The 24,110-nt window shown below is 39.5% G+C and overlaps 8 protein-coding genes across 10 annotated transcripts; 3 read left to right on the forward strand and 5 right to left on the reverse strand.

The window, feature by feature from the left end:
• Positions 1-2,234: 2,234 nt before the first annotated feature.
• Positions 2,235-3,835, reverse strand: LOC125187855. The gene has a single exon (XM_048084504.1). The coding sequence runs from the start codon at positions 3,749-3,751 to the stop codon at positions 2,354-2,356; it is 1,398 nt and encodes a 465-aa protein (XP_047940461.1). The 5' UTR covers positions 3,752-3,835; the 3' UTR covers positions 2,235-2,353.
• Positions 3,836-4,668: 833 nt separating this feature from the next.
• On the reverse strand, positions 4,669-6,563 carry LOC125187724 (putative UPF0481 protein At3g02645). Its single transcript, XM_048084350.1, has 2 exons — positions 5,949-6,563; positions 4,669-5,654 (listed from the first exon to the last, which is right to left on the reverse strand). The coding sequence occupies exons 1-2, from the start codon at positions 6,525-6,527 to the stop codon at positions 4,785-4,787; spliced, it is 1,449 nt and encodes a 482-aa protein (XP_047940307.1). The 5' UTR covers positions 6,528-6,563; the 3' UTR covers positions 4,669-4,784.
• Positions 6,564-8,726: 2,163 nt separating this feature from the next.
• On the forward strand, positions 8,727-11,165 carry LOC125187454. Of its 3 annotated transcripts, none has more exons than XM_048084049.1 (4): positions 8,727-9,105; positions 9,185-9,253; positions 9,433-9,483; positions 10,208-11,165. In XM_048084049.1, the coding sequence occupies exon 4, from the start codon at positions 10,267-10,269 to the stop codon at positions 10,849-10,851; it is 585 nt and encodes a 194-aa protein (XP_047940006.1). In that variant the 5' UTR covers positions 8,727-9,105; positions 9,185-9,253; positions 9,433-9,483; positions 10,208-10,266; the 3' UTR covers positions 10,852-11,165. The 3 variants fall into 3 exon arrangements, with proteins under 3 accessions (XP_047940006.1, XP_047940005.1, XP_047940004.1); XM_048084048.1 differs by lacking the exon at positions 9,433-9,483 and having other exon boundaries at positions 10,208-10,733; positions 10,805-11,165; XM_048084047.1 differs by lacking the exon at positions 9,433-9,483.
• Positions 11,166-11,424: 259 nt separating this feature from the next.
• Positions 11,425-13,220, forward strand: LOC125186405 (AAA-ATPase ASD, mitochondrial-like). Its single transcript, XM_048082763.1, has 2 exons — positions 11,425-11,820; positions 11,961-13,220. Exons 1-2 carry the CDS (start codon positions 11,470-11,472, stop codon positions 13,062-13,064), a joined length of 1,455 nt encoding a protein of 484 aa, XP_047938720.1. The 5' UTR covers positions 11,425-11,469; the 3' UTR covers positions 13,065-13,220.
• A 34-nt stretch (positions 13,221-13,254) lies between these two features.
• On the reverse strand, positions 13,255-16,746 carry LOC125186404 (DNA-(apurinic or apyrimidinic site) endonuclease, chloroplastic). The gene is made up of 12 exons (XM_048082762.1): positions 16,587-16,746; positions 16,340-16,514; positions 16,146-16,228; positions 16,007-16,068; positions 15,647-15,913; positions 15,266-15,573; positions 14,778-14,888; positions 14,262-14,399; positions 14,141-14,188; positions 13,922-14,002; positions 13,649-13,808; positions 13,255-13,499 (listed from the first exon to the last, which is right to left on the reverse strand). Exons 1-12 carry the CDS (start codon positions 16,631-16,633, stop codon positions 13,378-13,380), a joined length of 1,602 nt encoding a protein of 533 aa, XP_047938719.1. The 5' UTR covers positions 16,634-16,746; the 3' UTR covers positions 13,255-13,377.
• A 324-nt stretch (positions 16,747-17,070) lies between these two features.
• Positions 17,071-18,825, forward strand: LOC125186406 (zinc finger CCCH domain-containing protein 39-like). The gene is made up of 3 exons (XM_048082764.1): positions 17,071-17,238; positions 17,532-18,299; positions 18,447-18,825. Exons 2-3 carry the CDS (start codon positions 17,567-17,569, stop codon positions 18,683-18,685), a joined length of 972 nt encoding a protein of 323 aa, XP_047938721.1. The 5' UTR covers positions 17,071-17,238; positions 17,532-17,566; the 3' UTR covers positions 18,686-18,825.
• Positions 18,811-19,721, reverse strand: LOC125186407 (probable F-box protein At5g04010). Its single transcript, XM_048082766.1, has one exon. It carries the CDS (start codon positions 19,636-19,638, stop codon positions 18,886-18,888), a length of 753 nt encoding a protein of 250 aa, XP_047938723.1. The 5' UTR covers positions 19,639-19,721; the 3' UTR covers positions 18,811-18,885.
• A 1,192-nt stretch (positions 19,722-20,913) lies between these two features.
• On the reverse strand, positions 20,914-22,926 carry LOC125189162 (protein EARLY RESPONSIVE TO DEHYDRATION 15). Its single transcript, XM_048086409.1, has 3 exons — positions 22,777-22,926; positions 21,722-22,089; positions 20,914-21,291 (listed from the first exon to the last, which is right to left on the reverse strand). Exons 2-3 carry the CDS (start codon positions 22,059-22,061, stop codon positions 21,143-21,145), a joined length of 489 nt encoding a protein of 162 aa, XP_047942366.1. The 5' UTR covers positions 22,062-22,089; positions 22,777-22,926; the 3' UTR covers positions 20,914-21,142.
• Positions 22,927-24,110: the final 1,184 nt, after the last annotated feature.

Here is a 24,110-nt window from a genome sequence, read left to right on the forward strand (position 1 = left end):
CTCTCGTTTTAAAAAAAATAATACTATTAATTAGTTAAAGTGGAGAGAAAGTAAAGTAAGAGAGATAATCATATAGATAAGAGTCTTCGCTATATTATTCTTTCTTTTACTATACTTCTTCTCTACTTTAACTATTTATTACTCCATTTTTTCAAAAATAGTGCTGAAAATAAAACGCATCTATTGTGTAGGGATGGAGGGAATATATTTGCTGCTAAATATGGAGGATGATGAAAATAATGCTTCTTCCGTCCCATAAAAATATGAATTTTTGAAACGACATGGGTTTTAATGCCAAATCAGAAAAGTAAGAGAGAAATAAAAAGAAAAGTGTGTTAGTGGAAAATGGGTCTCACTTTATTAGAGAGAAAAAAATTTCCTTAAATGGAAGGTTTCTATTTTTAGGGACGGATCAAAAGAAAAGAATTCCTATTTTTAGGGGATGAAGTGAGTATATTTTTCAATTCCTCAAAATTTTAGTTTGTATTTTATTGTATTTTTTATAAACAGTTATTGTGCAATAATATTATTATCAAAAAGTAATATAAAAATAAATATATAATGGTGTGGTTTGGTGGTCATTGATAAATCATCAAAAAAGATGTGGTTGAGTTGGATGAATATTGATGATATGAAAGACAATGTGTTGGATATATAAATTAATTAAATATTAAAAATGTAATGGTTTAGTACTTGAGTTAGGTTGAGTGACTGGTGATAAACATGGTCTAGTCTCTTAAATTTTGGCTAAATTTTAGTACTTCTGAACTATTCAGAGAAAACATTTCATAGATTAGGCACACCAAGGTGGATATATGGCATGCCAACTAATAATATTTGTAGAAATTGAATTCACTCTCCAACTAGAAGAATTACATTCCCACGCAGTTAACGGCGCAAATTCTTGAATATGGAAACTTTGAATGCCCATATATAAACCATACGATACTAGAATATCACATCATTTTCAAAATCAATTAAAAAAAGACTTTTCATTGCCATTAATAGAGTTCAAAGATTCGCCACTTTTTTTTTATTTTCTTTGTTTTATAATTGTCTTTTCTTAATTGATTATTTTGAATACTGCATGTTGGTTTGCTAAAGTTTTATCTTCTTGGTTTTATGATTATTTTTTAACATAGTACAATATCATTTTAATGGTATAAAAGTAAGATTGTGACTTTTAATTTAAACCTAATAATAGTACTCATCTGTTTCATAGTATGGAGACATTTCTTTTCGGCGTGGAGATTAAAAGAATGTTGTGTAATGTATTAAGAAAAAAATAATAAAGCAAGAGAGATGAAAAAGTAGAGAGAATAAAGTAAGAAAGAGGGAAAAGTAAGTATGAAGAAATGTGTTACTTTTATTAAAAGGGAAAATAATTCCACTATTACAAAACATACCAAATGGCAAAATGACTCCGCTACTATAGAACAAAGGGAGTAGTATTTTAATTGTCTGATCGTTCATATTAAATTATACATAATTCAAATCTAATATAATAAAGGGTACTAGTATTTTAGTAGTATTCAATTATTTTAATTGATTTGAAAGTATAATTAATGGGTGATTTAAATCGTAAAGATTGGATCTTTAATACGTATATATACTACTCATTGTATATATTGTAAACAAAGAATAAAAAAAGTGGCTAATCTTTGAACTCCATTGATGGCAATGAAAACTCTTTTTTTTAGTTGATTTGAAATATGATGTGAGATTTAAGTTGTGTATGGTTTATATATGGGGCATCCAAATTTTCCATATTCAAGAATTTGAGCTATTAGTGCGTGGGAGTGTATTTCTTCCAGCTGGAGAGGGAATTCTATTTGTCCAAATATTATCAGTGGGGCATACAACATCATATAACCACCTTTGTATGTCGGGTCTATGGAATATTTTCTCAATTATTCAACCCATAATTTTTTTCACACTGACAAATCTTTCCCCTTAAAATTCTCTCTAAAATCGATCAATGAACACAATGATGTGTCAATTTGATGGCTGGTTTCAGCCGCCTCTCTGGAAATAGTGACCATAAGCAACATGACCTCGCCAAAATTGGAATCATACGTTGTGTAAATACTGGAGATATGGCTGGTTATAGCCGCATTTTTATAAAAACTCTAAAAGTCTTAATCTAATTGTAAATACTCCATTGAGCAATTTAAGTAGTACCAATACTCAACTCAATCTCATTAATTTGATATATGAAGAGATGCTGAGGTTAGAGGGAGAAGAGAGTATTAATTGGATACTTACTCTCTCCAATTATGCTGCAAAACGCATCACAAGTTGGTTAATTTGAACCTTATATACTCATCTTTGGAGTCCAAAACTAAAGCGGTGTTTAATTGATAGTGAAAAGAGTCTGCAGAAAAGCGAGGCAAAGAAGGAGCACTCCAGCAAACAAAGCAATAGCAGTCCATGGAGTTCGAAAACGGGTATAGATGAGGTCAGCAAGCCAGGTCCGAGCCTTGTTCCTGCAATGCTCTTCAATCCTCATCTTCACATCCTTGAATATATCTTGATCATGCAGCCCGAACGTGTCGATCTCCTTTATCACTTGCACCACTTTCTCTAAATTGGCAAGCCTATTCAGAATCACCCCATTGGCCTGCAACTCCTTCACATCTTGTGGGCTCTGCACCAGCGACTTCAAGAAGATGGCATACGACAACACCGCCAGACTAGAGCATCCGTGCGGAAGGACCTCAAAGGCGATCATGTTTTCCATCACCATCGGAGTTAGGTCGGAGAAGTACTGAACTGGGAGGCGAAGCTCGCTGAAACAGAGACCGGGCACAAAAGTTATGTCCGCGAGCGCTAGATCGGGATCAGGCCTTACGCGGATTCCTTTGGCCTTTAGATCCATCACCGAACGATGCATGTATGATATGCCAGCATCCACCGTCTCTTCTCTCATCGACAGTGCAGACTGCAGGAACATGCTCTTGCTATTTGAGCTATACACAGACATAACTCTGTCTTCCTCTTTGATCTTGATTCTCTTCATCACTATAACTCTCCGAAAAGCATCGAGGAAGTGAATGGGAGGATCTTCAATTTCTTGAGGGATTTCTACATCTACTACACGCCTCTTGAAGGTTAAAAAAGCAGAGAAAAAACATGGGAGAAACGAAGCAGCTTCTTCTTCATCGTATTGCAAGGGGATGAGCAGTTGCAGGACCTGTAAGGGGATCTGATTCTCCATGAGCATGATGTCGCGGACCATCAACGGCCCGGATCCGGCGCCGAGGCATTGTTGCCACTCCGAGAAGCTGTTTCCTTGCATCCCCAAGTAGTTGTGGATGAAGTCTATGATGATGCTTGCATCCAAGAGCATCATCAGCGCTAGAGATTTGTCGTCGTATTTCTCCACGATCTTCGCCTCCGCGTAGCTGTCTCTGATGGCGGCGGCTTGCTCCACAATCTTGGAGTAGAAGAAGGCCTTCTTCTTGTCATCGCCGCCGGCGCAGCGGTCAAGGCACTGGTGCTTGAATTCCTCGGCGCGACGGAGCTCGGGTTTGCCGTGGTGGAAGGGCCCGATGGAGACAAGAACTGGGTCGTAGACTTGCTGGCTCCGCCGCTTATTCCGGCGACGTATCTGTGGTGGGATTTTTTGGATTTGGCAGCGGCGGCGTGATTCCTCGTAGAGCTTCTTGGGTTGGGAGTGGAGGAGGTCTGAGAAGTCTTGGAGCGTTGCGATGTCCACCGCTACCTCAAAGTCTTTGCGGCGGTGCTCCATTTTTTTTCCTATGGTGGACGGACAAGTTTCAACGACTCCATTCCAATTATATTGTCGCGGATATAAAGAAACTCAAATAGTAAGAGCACTGAGAATGTATATCTATTTTACTTTCTTTAAAAAATTACGGTACATTCTTAAAAATAGTAGTAACATATTTTAATAAATTTGTAAAGACAAACAAAATAACTAAACTTTTTACATTTTTTGTGAAGAAGATGTAAAGATATCTTTTCAAAATTGAAGAAGGTATAATATTTTAGTAGTAGTAGAAGAAGATGTAAAGATATCTTTTCAAAATTGAAGAAGGTATAATATTCACTTGGAGATGGCGAGAATGGGATAGGAGAACGGATGCAACTTTATAAAAGGTTGTTCAACGGATTTTCGTTAATTATGAATTCTTTTTGAAGCATGGCTACTCACTCTTCATTCTTTTTTTCCCCTCTCTTCTCCAACTATCCTTATTTTCTTATTCACAGAATTTGATGCTTACTCCAGTATTATCTTTACTTTTATTGTCTCATTGTTTAAGGCCGTGGAATTCTGGTTTGGTTGTGGTTGTTTATTTTCTAGATTTGGTGGTGTTCTCATCTTTCTGTTCGCCTTGTTCACCAGTGTGTTTGGTGTTTTGTGCAAAATAATGACACATTGCAAAATAAATTCTGAAAGTTACTAATAATAATCGAGCGTTATTTGCAAATGAATTGTTCATTCTCGGGAGGGTACCTTGTTGTAGTATTTAAATTCTAGAAATATATTACTCACACAATTGTTATGACAAAATTCCCACAATTTGACATTAAGACCCCTTTGCAACTAAAATACGAAATGTCACACGCATAGTTCAACACAAAGCAACTGTTTCTGCAGCAAAAAAAAGCTCACAGAGTCACAGCTTTTAGGCAACAAAGACATGTACCTGAACACTCTTTTCCTTTTGTGAAATGAATGATTTACACTCAAATAGTCTAGCATTTCCAATAGGTAAGTATGAGTAAATATCATGGCATCATACTTGTTAAAATCAAAACTAAAGCGGTCTTTGATTGATAGTGAAAACAGTCTGCAAAAAAGTGAGGCAAAGAAGGAGCACTCCAGCAAAGAAGGCAATTGCAGTCCATGGAGTTCGAAAACGGGTATAAATCAGGTCAGCAAGCCACGTCCTAGCCCTGCTCCTGCAATGCTCTTCAATCCTCATCTTCACATCCTTGAATATATCTTGATCGTGCAGCCCGAACGTGTCGATCTCCTTTATCACTTCCACCACTTTCTCTAAATTAGCAAGCCTATTCAAGATCACCCCATTGTCCTGCAACTCCTTCACATCTTGTGGGCTCTGCACCAGCGACTTCATGAAAATGGCATACGACAACACCACCAGACTAGAACATCCGTGTGGAAGAACTTCAAAGGCAATCATGTTTGCTATCACCATCGGAGTTAGGTCGGAGAGGTACTGAACTGGGAGGCGGAGCTCGCTGAAACAGAAACCGGGCACGAAAGTTATGTCTGCGGCTGATAAGTCGGGATCAGGCCTTATGCGTATTCCCTTGGCCTTGAGATCCATTACTGAACGATGCATGTATGATATGCCAGCATCCACCATCTCTTCTTTCATCGACATTGCAGACTGCAAGAACACGCTCTTATTAACCGAGCTATACACAGACATAACTCTGTCTTCCTCTTTAATCTTCTTCTTATTCTTCAGCACTACAACTCTTCGAAAAGCTTCGAGGAAGTGAATCGGAGGATCCTCAATTTCTCGAAGGATCTCGGTATTGTTGAGGTCCAAGTCTAATATACGCCCTTTGTAGGATAAAAATGTCGAGAAAAAACGTGGGAGAAACGAAGCAGCTTCTCCTTTCTCGTACTGCAAGGTGATAAGCAGTTGCAGGACCTGAGTCGAAACAATGTTCAACGCCCTTCTTAGTATGATGGAATGAATTGTGATTTCTTTGCGTAGTGTGATGGAATGAAATGCTCGTATTATGGAATGGAAGAGAGCATGTAATAGAAATGAAAAGAAATTATCATGTCATTCTACTCTCGTTTCATTTCATCGTACCAAGAAAGGCCTAGGAATTCCATTCAACCGTGTCACACCTATAAAGTTAATTATTGTAATACTACAAGTATTTATCATAAATATAAATTTTATTACTAGTAGTAGTATAATATAATCTCAAGTGACCTGGAAGGGGATCTGATTCTCCATGAGCATGATGTCGCGGACCATCAACGGTCCAGATCCGGCGCCGAGGCATCGCTGCCAGTCCGAGAAGCTGTTTCCTTGCATCCCCAAGTAGTTGTGGATGAAGTCTATGATGATGCTTGCGTCCAAGAGCATCATCAACGCTAGCGATTTGTCGTCGTATTTCTCCACGATCTTCGCCTCTGCGTAGCAGTCTCTGATGGAGGCGGCGTGCTCCACAATCTTGGAGTAGAAGAAGGCCTTCTTCTTGTCATCGCCGCCGGCGCAGCGGTCGAGGCAGAGGTGCTTGAATTCCTGGGCGCGACGGAGCCCGGGTTTGGCGTGGTGGTAAGGGCCGATGGAGACCAGAACTGGGTCGTACACTTGCTGGCTCCGCCGCAAATTCCGGCAACGTATCTGGTTTGGGATTTTTTGGATTTGGCGGCGGTGGCGTGATTCCGAGTAGAGCTTCTTGGGTTGAGAGTGGAGGAGGTCTGACAAGTCTTGGAGTGTTGCGATGTCCACCGCTATTTCAAAGTCTTGGCGGCGGCTTCCTCCGCCGTGGTGGTGCTTCTCCATTTTCTATATCAAAAGTCAACAATAAAATTTGGATGATTGCGGATGCTCATGTTTTAACTACTTCAACTATATTGGATTATTTATTTTGTCGTAAGATGATTTGTTGAAACTTGAATGTGATAGCATATTTTATCGTAAATGTCTACTTCAACTGAATCCTATAATATTCGGTTTGAATTTAAGTTTGACGTGATTTTTATTTTCAAGCAGAAATGCAGAATAAATACTAGAGTCAATTTCGGTAATGTGGATGCAATCACACTCTCCAAATAGTTTAACTTTACATGGAAATATAAAATGCGTTGAGTATAGGCCAGCAATAGGTCAGCAATAAGTTAGTCATTCTCTCCCCTGCCACGTCAGTAGCACTAAAAAATCTACCTGCCACATCAGATTTAGGTCAGCCGCAATAAAAATAATTCAAAATATACTACATTTACGGAATTAAAATCACGATTAAATTACCGAATTAAATTTACGAGACATATACGGAAAAATTCATTAATTTTATTTTTTAAAAAAAGTACATTAACTAAAAATCAAAAAAATTACATAATAAAAAAAAATCCGGGCTTCCACACACGAGCCACCGCCCCACTCTACTCCTCACTAATTTATTAAAAAAATATATTAAAAAATGTTAGTATGCCTTGAATCCGTTATAGTTTGCCGCTAGCCGAACGGGGCTAGATGTTTCTCTTGTACAGAAATTTAGAGATAGAGAAAATCGCGTTTATATAGTTTTTCAAAAAATAAAAAAAAAAGAATTAAAATAAAAATTTTAAAAAAAAGAATTAAAAAAAATTAAAAAAAAGGATAAAAATAAAAATAAAAAATAGCGTTGGCCGATCGCTGGCCGATCGGGCCGCCACAATGGCGGCCAGTGCATCGGCCAGCCACACGCGATCGGCCAGCCTACTCCAATGGTTCGGCTAGCCGATCGGCTAGCCACGTCAATCGGCTAGCCGATGGCTAGCCTACCACTGGAGATGCTCTTAGTCTACCAAAACAAATCATAGATATAAACAGTAACTAATTACTATTTGCAATAATTCTAAGTGAACATAGTATAAGTAAGGGTGGAAACCAACATATCGTGTATAGTATATACTTTATCGGAAAAAATATACTGGAAATTTCAGTATGTGATAAAATCATACATTTACCTTACAAAAATCATATCATACGGTATACCGAAAATTCGATATTTTTTGGTATAATAAAGCTGGTATTTTGGTATTTTCCCACCCCTAAGTATTCCCTCCGTCCACGAATAAGAGTCCCGTTTTTCCATTTTAGTCCGTCCACGAATAAGAGTCCCGGTTCATAATTACCATAAATAGTAAAGAGACCCCACATTCCACTAACTCATTCCTCTCACATATCATTTAAAACTAATATATACAAGTGGGATCCCTATTCCACTAACTTTCTTTCACCCACTTTTCTTAACATTTCTTAAAACTCGCGCCATTTAGAAATGAGAATATTAATCGTGGACGGAGGGAGTATAAGCTAATCGAAAGTGTACTTCTCTCTCACTCCAACATCATACATATGGATGAGTTCACACTGACACAAGGTTTAAAACCAAACTACTCCGTCCCAGATAATTTGATCCAGTATTCCATTTCGGTCCGTCCCAGATAATTTGACTCATTTCACTTTTACCATTTTTGGTAGTGGACCTCATATTATTTCATGATTTAAATTAAAGAAAATGGAATAAATATTATTTATACTCTCTATTTAACTTAAAATAATATTTTTTTTCTTTTTAAAAAATCTGATTTAAAAATAATAGTACATGTTCAATAATAGAAAATTCATCAAAATAATAGCACTCACTTAATTAACAGAATAGTACTACTGTATACTAACTTCCAAATAGAATTGGGAAGTACTACTTTAGACTACTTTTCAAATCTCCTAAATAACTGTACAAAATGTTTCGAGCTTTATTAATAAACCGAGTTAATTTAACTGAATAAGAGTATTGTAGTAACACTAATTTGGATTTATGATTTATGGGCCAATAATAGCTACCAAGCCCATTCATAGAATTTGAGCCACTAATAACTGCCCACGAGACATTGTTTTATTTTTAAAATTATTGGAAAATAATTCTACTATTATCTGTCTTATTAGTTTAATAACATTCCAAATTTTACAAAATAGAAGAACACAATAAAAAGTTGAAAACACCAAACCAACATGCGTCCAGTAAGAGAGAGAGATCAGCAAACCTTAATTTGCTACTCCTCTCTTGTATTGTAGTAGTTCAATCGGTTGCCATAATTTACATTTTCAATTTTGTGCTTTCAAGTTTCAATATCGTTTGAACAATTTACGGAAGTTTTTCCCTTTTATGATCACTGCCAAACCTCCCTTCAAAATCCATTTAACCCTCTTTCCCATTTTCCACCATTTCAATCTCCCTTCTCTGACAACAATTCCTCTCTGATTTCTTACCCTTCCCAGGAAAAAATAAAAGATTCCATTTTTATTCCCCCCCTTTTCGCTCTGTTTCTTAGTGATAGTCAGAAAACGCTTAACAGCTTAACTCAATTCCTAAATTGTACGTTGCTACTGAATTTTTCTTGTTCATTTCCCTATTTTGTGGTAATTTACTAACTTGATTTTCTGGGTTTTTTTAGAGATTGCGATCATGGAGGATAGAAGGAAGGACAGTCAGAGAAGATCACAAAACAGGAAGCCGCCGCGTGGTATATCTGAATTTCTTTATTACATTATTAAGTATTACTGAATTAATATATATTTTCACTGTTTGTCTTTGCATGGTCTGAGTTTTTTAACTCGAGTTTTCATTATTTTATGGATCCTTTTTTCATTTAGCTCAGAATGTGAAAAATTAACTGTTAGTTTTATTTTATGTTTCTATTAGGAGGTGCAGGGTCCACAAATGTTGAAAAGAGATCAGTTTTTGTCAATTAAGGTTTACAGAATTTGATGCTTTACTGTGTTTGGAGTTGGGAGTCCTACTCTATTTATATTTTGTCTATACTTGTTTTAGGCAGTGGAGTTCTGTTTTGGTTGTGGTTGTTTACTTTCTAGATTTGGTGGTCCTTCTGTTTGCCTTGTTCACCGGTGTTTGTTGTATTGTGTACTTAAAACTCAAGTGATATAGGCCTAATGGCCGATGCAGTTTATATGTGAATCTCCTAAATCCTACATATGTTTAATTTAAGCACAAAATATCTACGTCTCATGACATGATCGAAAAATCATAGGCTTAATAGGTTGAGTTCGTAGGAATGGAATGGGTTGGTGGTTATCAGTTCAGTATATTTCAGAATGACAATGCTGCTTGATCAACTCACTCGATTTTGTGTGCTTCTATACGGCTTTTTTTTGTCATTTTTCTTCTTCTGTGGTGTATTTTTGACTGGATGTGAATCAAGTGGATGATTGTTTTGTTTATATCAGCACTTTTGGTAACTGATTGTCGAGCTCATACACGTTTATTACTCATGTTCCTAGCATTTGTTTGTTTCTCTGGCTAGAGTCGTTTTATTTCTCCCACCTCAATAGATGTTGTTATGATATAGTACTCCCTTTGTCCCATTCAAAGCGAAACATTTCTTTTTCGGCTGAAGATTTTGTGTAGTGTTATTTACCGCTGCTTCGATTCCTCACTTGTGTTTCATTGCTTTCTGCAGGGTATTGGCAGCCTACTGTACCTGTGTGGGAGAAAGAATTCTGCAAAGTGGTTGGATCAATGGACTGGGAGACATTGCTGCAACTGAAGAGATATATTCACTTATACGATAATGTGTTGGATTGGAACGACTCTGCAGGCGAGGAAGCATTCAGCAACGCCAAAAAACGATACTGGGCTAAGAGAAAGGGCTTATCCTGTGACATATCACTGCCTGATCCCGATCTTTACATTGACAAGATCGATTGGGATTCACACAATGATCCCGAGATGCTGTTGTCAGATGTCGAGAGCCCGGCTACGAGTCCCCAGACAGAGGAAGATCACGATCCTGTAGTAATCTTTGGTGATTATGCTGCTCCGGACCATATTTTGGCTACCGTAGGCTGGGGTGATTTGGAAGAGAACTTAGTGGGCCCGGCCGCTTGTTCCTCTGCCAATTATGCTGATCCGTGGAACGAGTGGTCAGGGTATCATAACGACGATGCGTGGCAATACAACAGCACCAGGAGCGGGAGCGGGCATAGGTACATGCCACGGGCAGGTGACGGGAACAATTGGAGTCGGAACTATGCTAATCGTCGTTATAACTATGTAGGAGCCAACACTAGAGACGCGATGGGCGCTGGAACGAGAACCCAATGACCAGATTTATGTTGAGTTGGGGGGTTGAAGCGAATGAGAGGAACGAATAGTGATGATCGTGATAAATTCGAAGTCGATAACCGTTGGACAAACACGGTAAACCGAGAGTGGGCCGTCCCAGAAGGCACGGGCCTGTTGCTGCAACATATTGGATTCATCCTGGTCTGGTTTGGTCCGTGAACAACGCTAGCAATGGTTGTGATGAATTGTAAATTTGAATTTTGTGCAGCATCTTGAGATTTTTTGTTTAGGCCGATATGTTATGTGTAGTCAACAAATTTTCGTAATTTGAATAAAAATATATGAATTGAAATTCGAAACCAGAATTATGACAATAATGAATATATACATCTACTCCTCGACCACGATCAGAGCACAAAAGAAGAAAAATGAAAAACATGTGTTGGAAACGTTTCCCAATGTAGTAGAAGTAAATACTTAGACAAAGACTTGTCATCCTTAACGTGTAAGTATTTAATATAGATAACAAACATGTGAACACTGAAAACTCAACATTTTCATCTCATTTTTTTTTCTTCTCTGCCGACATCATACATCTACCTCCCTATATATATAATTAAATCTCTGTGAAACTTGATAAAACAAAAAGTCAAAAAAATGAGGTTGGGATCAATATTTGGGCAGTTGGGAACGTTGATTGCAGGTTTGATGTTCTTGAAAGCCATCTTCGACCAATACCTCCCTCGTCAGCTCAAGGCCTCGCTCGACAAAAACTCCCAAAAACTGCTGAATTTGCTCTCCCCTTACATCCAAATCACCTTCAATGAGTTCACCGGCGAGCGCTTCAAGCGCAGCGACGTCTACGCCGCCATCGAGACCTACCTCAGCTCCACCTCCGCTGCTCAGGCGCGCCGCCTCAAGGCCGACTCCCTCCGCGACAGCGCCCGCCCCGTCTCCCTCAGCATGGACGACAACGAGGAGGTCGCCGACGAGCACGCCGGCGTCAAGGTCAGCTCCAACCCAAGCTATTTTACTTCTATACTAGCAATGCATTAAATGATCTGTTTTAAGAAATTATTTGGTTAGATTTTATTATTTCCAAATTTCAATAAAATTCAAACGAGAGGTTTTTCTCTTGTGTGACAAAGGTGTGGTGGTCCTCCGGCATGCACATCACCAAGAACCAGACGTTTTCCTTCCAGCCGATGAACGACGAGAAGCGTTTCTACAACCTCCGGTTCCACAAAAAGCACAGGAACTTCATCATCGACACTTACCTCAACCACGTCATGAAGGAAGGGAAGGCGATCGAGGTGAGGAACCGTCGCCGGAAGCTCTACACCAACTCCGGCCCGGCGTGGACCCACGTCGCGTTCGAGCACCCGGCGACGTTCGAGACTCTGGCGATGGAGCCGGCTAGGAAGCGGGAGGTGGTGGAGGACCTCTTGGCGTTCAGCAAGGGGGAGGCGTTTTATAATAAGATCGGGCGGGCGTGGAAGCGGGGCTACCTCCTCTACGGCCCGCCCGGGACGGGGAAGTCCACCATGATCGCCGCCATGGCGAACCTCCTGGGCTACGACGTCTACGACCTCGAGCTCACGGCGGTGAAGGACAACACGGAGCTAAAGAAGCTCCTGATCGCGACCTCCAGCAGGGCGGTGATCGTGATCGAGGACATCGACTGCTCTGTCGACCTCACGGGGCAGAGAGTGAAGAGGAGAGAGAAGGAGAAAGAGAATGAGAATAACCAGGTGCTGCATAGGATGGGAATGGAGGAGAATGAGGCGAAGAGCAGCAAAATTACTCTTTCTGGGCTGCTGAATTTCATAGATGGGCTGTGGTCTGCTTGTGGAGGAGAGAGAATCATTGTTTTCACGACCAACTATGTGGAGAAGTTGGATCCGGCGTTGATAAGGAGAGGGAGGATGGATAAGCACATCGAGCTGTCGTATTGCAGCTTCGAAGGGTTTAAGGTTTTGGCAAAGAACTACGTTGGGGTGGAGTGGCATGAGTTGTTTCCGAGGATCGAGAGGTTGTTGGGAGAGGTGGAGATGACGCCAGCAGATGTGGCGGAGAATTTGATGCCGAGGAGCTTGGCTGGAGATGCAGAGGAGTGCTTGGAGAGTCTGGTGAAGGCGCTCGAGGATGAGCAGAAGAAGTCGAGCACCAACGATGATGAAACCACCTCTCCAGCGGAGAAGATTAACGGGATCCTCGTCTCCGGAGGAGAAGATAGATGGAATGCGATTTGAAACAGAGGATTCCTCTGTCAAACCTTTTATGAAACAGAGGAATGATCCCTTCTAATTCTTGATTTTTGTTTCAAATTTGCTTTATTTTAGAAATAAAACTGCACTGAGTCGTGTTGTCTCGAAAAAACTGAATCGAATTCTTTTTTGTCATTTTAATTTTAGAATACTATCAAAACTATTCTCGAAATGATTTTGGGACCAAAATACTGCTATCATAATAATCTAAAAATCAACTACAAATTCATATTCGTGGAGCAGTGCTTATATCTAACAGAAACTATAGCTTACAAAAAAGGGTCGAGCAATGACCAACCTACAGCTTCAAAATGAGACCCACAGGGCAATGATCGCTTCCGCCCACATCCGGGAGAATGTACGCGTCGTGGACTTTCTCTGAAATCGATTCTGAGACGAGAAAATAGTCGAGGCGCCACCCTGGTTAGACACACAGAAACACTAAATTAACATATGGAAATACCAGCTAGACGTCCATCTAGACGGTGTATCTTTAAAAGACACAGTTAAACTAAACTGTGTGAAAGCACTCTACATCATCTGATTGTGTATTAGTAGGCCTAACATACCTTTATTTGTTCGTCGTCCACCATGCCTGTAGCCCCAGTACGAATAGGCGACAACATTAGGGTGTTGTTTCCTAAAAGTATCGACAAAGCCCCGATCCAGAAAGTTGATTTCAAATGACTTTCTTTCTTCCTCTGTAAAACCTGCACTTCTTTTGTTCCCCTGAGCCATCACATGAAGGTCAGGATCTAGGTTCCAATAGATAAGCGTCTCCTTATATGAACAAAGAGTAAAAACACGACTGAAATGGGACAAGTTGGGATAAGTTAACTAACTGCTGGGTTAAAAATATCCATTTCTTCATGAGCACAGTTCAAGTCACCCGTGAGAATAACAGGCTTCGACTGTTCCAGGTCCTGTAAAGCATACTTCAATTGTAAATTCCACTAGCTTGGACATTCTAAGATGATTTGTAAATGTTCCTTACACATATGCTATATACGAGAATACAGTTTCTAAGCTCAAGTTGTTCTTGTTCATTAAATAAGACTTACTTTCATGTAGTTACCAAGCGAAGTATCCCACTCTGCTATCCGGTATGGCTGAGGGAAAAGGAATTGTCAAGGTTTCTCCAAGAGATGTGGATATGAGGAAAATTTGAGAAATAAGTCTTACCAGTCGTTTCAGACCATCACCAGAGTTGGGAACGTAGCAGCTCAACAAGTAGAAATTTTCAAACTCCAGTGTGACAAGGCGCCCTTCACTATCGTGATCTGATATGCCCAATCCGTATCTCACAGAGATTGGTTTAATCTGTCAGAAGTAAAAAAAATTAAAAAGGTTAGAGAATGATACACATGTTTCTCCTATTTCGGAGAAGTAAAATGCTTTACATCATGTCATCATGGAGTAAAAATCAACTACAAAATTACTAGGAAGGAAAAAATTGACCTGTCATAAAGAAATTGATCGTAGAGGCATTATGTAAGCACTGAAAAGGAATTTTATATTTACACATAGTGAGTAGCTTGAGCCATGGCAAGCTGTGTATGCTTTTATACTAAAATAACATTTTGAGTTGTATAGTCAACAAGAAAAACCATTCTCACAGTAGTCAGTAAGAAGCATCTTTAAGTGAAAAATCTAGAAGAAGATATGCAACAGTACTATGCAAGAGAACAAGGTACATACACGAGAAATGATAGCCGTTCCTGAGTATCCCAGCTTTGATACACTACATGTCCAATAGCTATTGTCATAACCTTGTAGGAGAGTTTCTTTGATTGCGTTAACATCTTTCTCCTGATTCAGATGGCAAAGTAAGAGAAACTAGTCAAAAGTAGTATTATATCAATACCAACGCAATCAGACATTTCATGAGTAGTACTAGTATTTTTTCAAAAAAAATTAAAGGGCAAACAACCATTGGAGTAGATTGCATGGTTCTTGAAAGCCCTTGCAAAAACATATGTGAAGCTATCTAATAGCAACGGACAAACAGAGGGTAGGTGCATCGTTTTTATGTAATATCAGGTCTTTAGATTCAAGAATGGAAAAGGGAAGGATGATATCATTTCTATGTTTGTCAAATACTATAAAATATATCCAGGAAATTATCCATAGAATCAGAAAACCAAAGTTGCCTTCTCAAGTTCAAAATAAACAAAACAAGAACTTGCCTGTAATTTCGTCTCCTGCAGGCACAGTACATCAAAATCTTCCCTTTTCGAAAGTTCAAGAGCAGAAAAGCTTTCCAGCTTCAGTAAAGCCCTCAACCCATTGACATTCCACGATAATAACTTCACATGCGGTGTATCCGCAGCAATTGGAGGTGGCCTCATAGTTTTAGGATCATAACCAGTCCACCCTTTTTGCGGTTTCTTATGAGTAAGCACAGTCCAAGGCTCATCCACACAAGGATTTTCAGCTACATTAGCTTTAGTGACCCTTGAAGAGACCTTCTTCTTCAGTTGAGTGGACTTCTTACCTGCCATCATTGTCGAATCAAACCATGAGAGATTTATGCAAATGCAGACGGTCTAAAAAGTGAGTTCAATCACCTCCCAGTTCAGTTGATTCAACAATCAGCTCTTGCTCAGTAACGCTCTGTGACATTCGGATGTCGACACTGTCCTTAGGTGATTGTTTTACTTGCCTCTTTGACCTTCGGCCTCCAGAAATTTCAGAATTCTTGGTTGTGGTTGTGGATGCAACAGGCTCATCTTCAGGTATGGCTTTAGCTTTTCTTTTGGGATTTCTTTTAGCAACGGCTGGCTTCTCCTCAAGAGATGCTAGATTTTGTTGAGGTGGAAAATCTTCAGCTGCATCTAAAGGACACTACTAAATCAAATAATGTCCTCAATATATTTGAATTCTCAGTAGTCAATGTACAATTTGATTGATATTCTGTAGTAAAATACCATCAGTTTTACTCATCACTACATGTTCATGTTTACAGCCTTCACCATGAGCTCCATTGCTCCTATATAAGATTTCATCAGTTTAGAAAACATTCACACACAAAAGAGAGGGAGAGTAAAACCATAAACGTAGACATACCCTAAACTAGATTGGATTTGCTGAAGAGTCATTTTCTCGAACACAAGAGGCGTATCCTCAACCCCACTACTTCCATCACTTGCCTACATTCCAGCTAAAAAACATTATTTTCACACTTCACCAGAGCTTCAATTAGCAAAATCAATTGCCCTTCACATCTGCGCGCAATTGAAAAAAAAAAAAGCGAAATGAACCTCCGAAGCAATTTTCCGAATTTTCGGCTCATCAATGCTAGTTTCCTTGCCCGAACCCTCTGCCGCCGCTGATGCCGATGCAAATGAACGGTGACGACGCCTCGATGCCATTCTTAAGCTCAGGCAAAATCGGCCGCTGAATTTAGGTATCCTACAGCTATTTGCCGCACAGAAACTGCAATAATAAAAAGTCAGACAAATGCAAATCTCTTTCAAATTATTATGGACTTCCGTCGATAGAATGTACCGCCCGGTAATTGAACAGGATAATGCTAGTTTTAGGGCTTGAATCATCGGAGTTCCAGAAAAATGGCGAGCGCGCAGGTTAGAGAGCGGGGAAAGGTGCGCACGTTAGCATCACTCCGAATCGACATTAAACCGCCAAAACTTCGTGGCGCCAGGATATTAGATTAGGCCTAATTTTACCATTTCAGCCCATAAATATGGCCCGCATTAAGGCCCAAATTAATATCCCAAAATTACCAATAATTTATCAGTGAAATTTGTTTGTATATATAAATTAAATAAAAGAAACCAAAAAATAAGCCATGGAAAAACAGAATAAATTTTCCAATCCAAATTCGGACAGTTAAGATTTTCTGGGAAGGGCCCACTAATTACAACAGCCCTATTAGAAAGTTAATCCCAATTTTAATCCCCGCGTAATTAAGGTTAATGATAGGAAACTGTAGTGGGGGTTTAGCCGTCTTAGGGTTTTGGATTTCCATAATTTTCTCTGATTTAGGTTTTTGAGGCGGCGACCATCTATATTCACTTTTGTATATATATAATCACTCTTTTTGGTTTATTATTAGTATTATTTTCTCAAATCAAAATTTGTTATACACACCAGTCTGCAAGATTTATTTGTTTCAGTTTGGGGAATTGATTCGATCAAGGTTGGTTTTCTCTTACTCCACTTTATATTCAATAATCCAATCTTCATCGACCTTTCTGTTATTGGAATTCCTCTTTCCGCCTATTGTTTTCAGATTCGGTTGATTATTTCTGGCTGTTTGAATCTTGACTCTTTCCTTCCATTGAACCGGCATTTGCATGTTAATAATCTCTTCATTCTATTCTGTTAGCATTAGTTTTAAATTTAATTCTTAAGGTTTTCGTTTCATTTGGATTTGAATTGTTCAAATGAGAAAAAAAAATGGAATCTTGATTAACAAAATTCTCTTTTCAGAATTTGATGCTACTGAGATCACCAATAGAAGCAGAATGAGTTTTCCAGATCCGGCACAGCCACCAAATCCATTCGTATCTCCACCGTATTCCGGCGGCGACGCCGCCACATACTGGCCGCAGTTCTGGGCCGGCTCCGACCAGCACCAAATGCAGCAACATCCCGATATGATGCATCAATTCCACCAATCTAAGAAGCCAAGAACTTCCGAAAAGGCACCAAATTTCCCACCATTCCAACCAATGAATCAAAGAATCAACCAAACAAACCCTCCCATCATCAACAAAGGGACAAGCAACATATTCTACAAAACTCGAATTTGTGCCAAATTCACGGAGGGAACTTGCAGGAACGGTGAGCAATGCACATTCGCTCACGGCCCTGATGATCTGCGAGAGCCGCCCCCGAATTGGCAGGAGATAATCAGGGAGAAGGAGAGGGGAAATGGCGGTGGCGGTTGGGGAGATGATCAGAGGATGATACATAGGATGAAGATATGCAAGAAGTATTACAATGGGGAGGAGTGTCCTTATGGGGACAAATGCAATTTCTTGCACGACCGCCCCTCGCCCTCCTTGAATAAGCTCAAGGTTGAGATGCCGGGGCAGAGGGAGAGCTCGGCTATCAGCATTGGCGTGACAGGGGACGTTAGGGGGAATGCCGGTGAGCTTGATCAGGCGTCCGGGTGGAAGATGAAGATCTGTAGTAGATGGGAGATGGGGCTGTGTAACTATGGTGAAAGATGCCATTTTGCTCATGGTAACTCAGGTATCATCTTGTTACTGATTTAGGATGTCAATTGTTTAGTTGGAATGTGGTTTGTTAGTGCTTACTTAGCTATAGTTTCTTGATTTTGTGATTCAAGTTCGAGTCCTATAGTTTCATGATGTATGCAATGCTTTGTTTGTTAAACAGATTTGAGATTTAGTGGTTCAATCAATGAGGGAGAGATTGCAGCCACTACAAATGCAGTTTCTGCACCAGGGAAAGTTGCCTCCGTTTCTGCATTTCCGGCAATGGAGGCAGCTGCTGCTCCGGTGGCCGGAGAGAAGAGGATATCGAAGTGGAATGCGAAGAAGAAGATCAACCGCATTTACGCGGATTGGCTCGACGATCTGACGCCGCCGCACCTCTCCCCGGAGGATAGGAACTAAAATCATGTCTACAAATAGAAGGGGTGAGGTTTTTCCACCCCTCTATAAATTTTGTCATGTTTACTTTACCATTGATTGATCCTTGATTTGTAATGTAGTAACATTCAAATAACATAGGAATGCAATTTGTTCCTAATTCATTACTACTATTACTCAATTCTCATGTACTTCTACATCATATTTTGTTATACACTAATACATCAAAATGGTAAAAGAAAATGCTGCAAATACCTTAGAGCATCATCAATACAAACATATCTCCAACTCACAATACTCAACACTCCCACACTTATCTTCTCCACCACCACCTTCCCGCCGCCGCCCTCTCTCAGGCCGAGCCTCAAATCGGAGACGAGCCCGCTCGCAGCTCCACTCGAGCAGCACCCGGGCGGCGGAAGCTCCTTGGAGAACCATCCCTCCAACCCCAAAACGAAGCTCCCTTTCCCCCTACAATCCATCATAGTAAACACACCCTTCAATCCCTGAAGCACAACATTCCATGTGATCCTCAAACTATCCAGCTCCTCAAACGCCACCAGGTTGTCGCTCTCGACGCCGATGTCGAACCGGAAGACGCCGCTGCGGTCGGGCTTGAGGTCGGCGCCGGGGCAGACGACGGTGGCGACGCAGCCGCGGCCGTTCTGGACGTCGACGGCGAAGACGAGGTCGTGCATGGAGAGGTCGGGCTTGGGGGGGCTCTGGAGGCGGCGCTTCTCGGCGGCGCGGCCGAGGGAGTAGAGCTTGCAGTAGGGGACGGATGCCGGCGCGGCGGCGGGATGGAGGTTGGAGAGGGAGGGGTAGGCGGCGGAGCAGAAGGGCTGCCAGAGGTGGTCGGAGGAGAGGGAAGCGGACCAGGATTTGCATACGCAGGCGGCGGTGGCGAGGGTTTCGGGTTCGAGGCGGTGGGCCACCAGTTCAAGAACTTGCCACGGCGGAGACAGCTTTCGCATCATTTCTGTGATTTGTTAGGACTGGTTTGTTTGAAACTGTGGTCTTGATTTTTTGTTACTAATAACTCTGTCTGAGGCAGTCAAATATGATGCATGTATATATATGTGTGTGATTGTGAAGAAGGTGGTGGATTTGGGAGGGATGAGTGATTCATTCACAAATGACAGGTGTTGTTTGCTTAACAAGTTTTGGGATGGTTGGCCACATCAGAAAACGGTCATCGACACGTGCACCTTAAATCCATCTGCCACGTGCCACTTCAATTTTAGATTTTGGGATATTATAATAATTTACTAATTTTGTAATTTTAATATTTTTATACTAGCAAATTATTAAGAAAATCATCCAATATTTTGTTTCTGAACTTCTTAGATCATCCACAGTCCAAAATCAGTGTCACGCCACAACTCCTCGCACCGTTATTATTTTTCTATTTTTCTGCGTCAGGTCACAATATCCACAATCCAGAGCCTGTTAATATCCACTATTTATTCCAATTACCTAATTAACAGAATTATTCCCATTAATCCTAAATTTTTGTGAACGAAATATTCATTAATTAAAGAGTATTATGGAAAATATGGAATAATTCATTATGACCGATTTTCATGCATGAAAACTTAATTATTTCCAATCACTGTGTATGGAAAATTCATGCATGGAAAGAATTAATAATGGCTGATTTTAATTAATTAAATAATAATTATAGATTTAGAATTTAAAATCGCGGCGCCTTGTGCCACAGAGTGTGAGTTTGTGACTCTTAGTAAATGAAATATTTATAATTAATTTCAATATATTTAAGCTATAGAAAATATTAAAATTTAATTACATTTAAAATTATACTCAGTTAGCCAAAATTACAACTTTTGACGCGAGTAGCATCTCTTGCCGAGTCACTCTGTCATATTCAAATAAGGACTAACTTATTCTTTAGAAAAAGCCTCATGTTTCTCGTCCGTTTGTTTATTGTATCAAAATTGAGATCCACTTTAGTTCTGTGAAATATTTATGTTCCCTAATCTACGAGTCACCAATCAAATTATGTAATTAATGACACTATTACTCTTGTCAATAGTAGTACTAGTATAATTTAATAAAAACTACTCCACACAACAACAAATCTAACCCACGGTACAAAACTAATTGTAATGAGACACATCACAATGTACATTTTTTACTGACACCACATGATTCTGACACTACATTGCTATTAACGTTCATATTGACAAAAGCCACATGATTGATCAATGATCTTGCGCATCAAAGGAGACAAATTTTGGAATTACTTTTCTTCATATAAGTAGAGCTCTTACAAATATCTTTTTCATTCTTTTTTTTACATTTTCATCATAGTCAATGCTAAACAAGGGACGTCAGGATATGAACAAGGCTATAAGTACAAAGACAGAGCCAAACCTTGCTCTATACAGAAAAAAAAGCTACACGAAAACAAAGACTGCTGCAGATTTGTAGAGAGCTAACAACCTAATCCAACCTTGGATCTCAACGAGGTTGCTGGATGAATCGAGGGCTGCACCTTGGGCTCACAATCTTTGCAGGCTTCTCCCACTTCATCACATCTCGTGGCGACAAGTAGCCTCTCTCCTTCGGCATGCTCAGAGTCTTCACCAACGCCGCGTTCTTGCTGAAACCTGATCACAAACATCATCAACAATTAGTCACTAATATATGAAAGAATGCAAGAGCAAATATTTTTGGCAAAGCCCATCAAGTAGAGCCAAATTATTCTACCCTGCAATGAATTCTTTGATTGCAGTAGTAAATGAGAGTGGCTAAAAAGGTATTCAGGCTACATGGCAAATGAGAGTGACATAAAGTGTGATTCAACAGCTCAAGACTTTTCAATTTTCTAAGTCAAGATTAAGGGTTGGGCATATATCTAAAGATAATAAATGGATCCAATTATGCCATAATGGGATGGTGGCTTTTCTCCTTTCCAAATTGAAATTAAAAGCTAATATGATAGTGACAGCCAACAGGTATGAAAAGATTAGTGCTAATATCATAAAATATTACTCCTACTATAAATCATAAGCACAAAGTTAGATCAAAAGTATATACCATTATCAGTGATTCCTATGGCAGCCTTGCTTCCATGGTAGTTTTGGCACTCAGCAGACTGGAGGAATTCCTCATACTGTGCTTCCATGTTTAGGGTGTCCTCATCAATACCAAGGTCAAAGTTATCGGGCAACAATCCAACGACGTCGTTACCATCGGTCTCCTCCCCAAAGATGTCCTCCCCCTGATGCTGGTTCAGCCAGTAGTCCTTGAACCAGGTGGCAGTGGTGACGAGGTTCCACCACTCGGGTGAGAAGTCCTCCACTTGTTGCACTGCGGCCGGGATGAACAGCGGGGCATAGGGATTCAGTGAAGACCTTCCTCCGGATACAAGAGCCATGGTTCCTTGGTTTTCAGATCAAAATTACCTGAAATTGGAAGATAAATGAAAATTTAAGAAGATTGTAATCGATAATTTATTCATCCAATTGAAACCGTAAGAATAAAGCAAACACTCACTTTAAAAACAGATTATTATAAGTTTCTTAAAATTGAAGTTTTTTTTTTTTTGAAGATCATATTTGTCTATATTTCACTACCAAAAAATCAGAATCAAATTTATAAACAATCGCTTCAATTTCCAGTGAATAGGACTATAAAATATCTCAGAGACAGCAAACATTTTTAAAACTAATTTGAGATCAAATCCAAGCAATCTCTCCTGCATCTCTTTATACAATTTCACATCAATTCGCCTTCATTATCAAACCGAAAAGAGACAAAATAACAGGATATCTGTGAACTCTGTATTGTTCTCTCAATCGGAATCTCTGATCAATTTTCATTCACACCTTACTTATACTGAAATCAAGGATCCAAAACATCTATAGCTAAAAACGGCTATAGCTTTTAGTGTCAAAAGCAAAACAATTATCCTACGTGAATTTAACATCAGATCGCTACCAACCGAGCAAAATACCTCACAAAATTCACACTTTTTTCACTATCCGAGCATCTGATAACCAGATCTACTCAGTCAAGAGCTTAAAAAGACGATCGATAAATTCGAGTAGTCAAAGCTGATAAAAACTGAAGAAATTGAGTCCAAACAGTACCTTCCGAGAAAAATATCCTTATCCAATGTCAAATTTTCAGCTAACACGTATTGAGCTATGACTTGCTCAAGGAATGGAAAAGCGTCAGATATATATAGGCGAAGAAGATATCGGCCGAGCCTAGCGGTTTGGAAGTCAAGCCTCGGGTTTGGTTAGGCCGAACCTGCCCACTGATTGACCCTTCAAACGACTCCAAATTTTAAAGTTAACGCCTCGTTTGGTTATACTTTTTCGCTTTAATCAAAGTATATTTAAATAAATTATTATCACCCATGTATCTAAAGTAATTTGCAACCTTTATTATTAAGACGTTCAAGATGCTTTAGTTATTTTGACGTTTTTTTCAAGACATGCATATAAATCATCTTTAATTAAAATAAACAAAATCTTCTAAACTAAGTTGTTAAACTAACTTTATATCCCATGGTTTGCCAAACAACGTGAAACGTCAAATTGGATAGCCATGAAACAATGAGCTAAAATAGTTTATTTATATGAAATAAGAATAATGAAGAAAATAAATAGCTTTGTCGTATTTATAAATAAAACAAAGCCAAACACGCTCTAGCACGCCAAGAGCGACCACCTCATCCGGGAGTTGTAAGCCGTGCATCGTGAGTGGTACCACAAATATCCAATAGTGAGGTGGCGCGTTGTAACCGGATATAGCCGGTGACGGATGATGATAAGAGTGGAATAGCTGTGGGTCCCACCACGCATTCTAATGATTGTCGTGTTATAAAGGGAATGGAGAATCTAACGGCCTGGATGATTAGGCCGGCTGATCAAACGGCGTTGAGGGTGAAATGTGTAATTGGTGGTGGGACCTGGTTAGGAGCTCCAAATCCGCGTTGGGCAATTAGGCCCTAATCTATGATTAAAGATGGAATTATGTCGCCTAAGTGCTTGTATTAATTAGGACTGTTCCTTTTTGCACCACAGCATGAAAATATCGCCCATTCAATCATAAATTGGATCGGATCTTTTTGTGTTAAACCACAATCGGACCCTTTCTCACGCCTCTCATCTAATTTATACTAGTACTGTCCATTACTACCTACGTCACTCAAATTTTAATACAGTTTTATACGGTACGGGTTTTAAAAAATATAATGGAAAGTGTGTTGAAAAAATTAGTGGAATGCGGGTCCTACTTTTAAAGTATTAGTTTTATAATAAAATGTGAGTAGAAGCGGGTCCTACTTTTAAAATATTAGTTTTATAATAAAATGTGAGTAGAAATGAGATAGTAAAATATGAGATCCACTATCAAATATAGTAAAAGGTGAAGTGTGTCAAAATTGCAACCATAAGAGATAGTATTTAGTAAATTG

This window comes from Salvia hispanica, chromosome 5 (genome assembly GCF_023119035.1).
Source record: "Salvia hispanica cultivar TCC Black 2014 chromosome 5, UniMelb_Shisp_WGS_1.0, whole genome shotgun sequence".
Lineage (NCBI taxonomy): Eukaryota > Viridiplantae > Streptophyta > Magnoliopsida > Lamiales > Lamiaceae > Salvia > Salvia hispanica.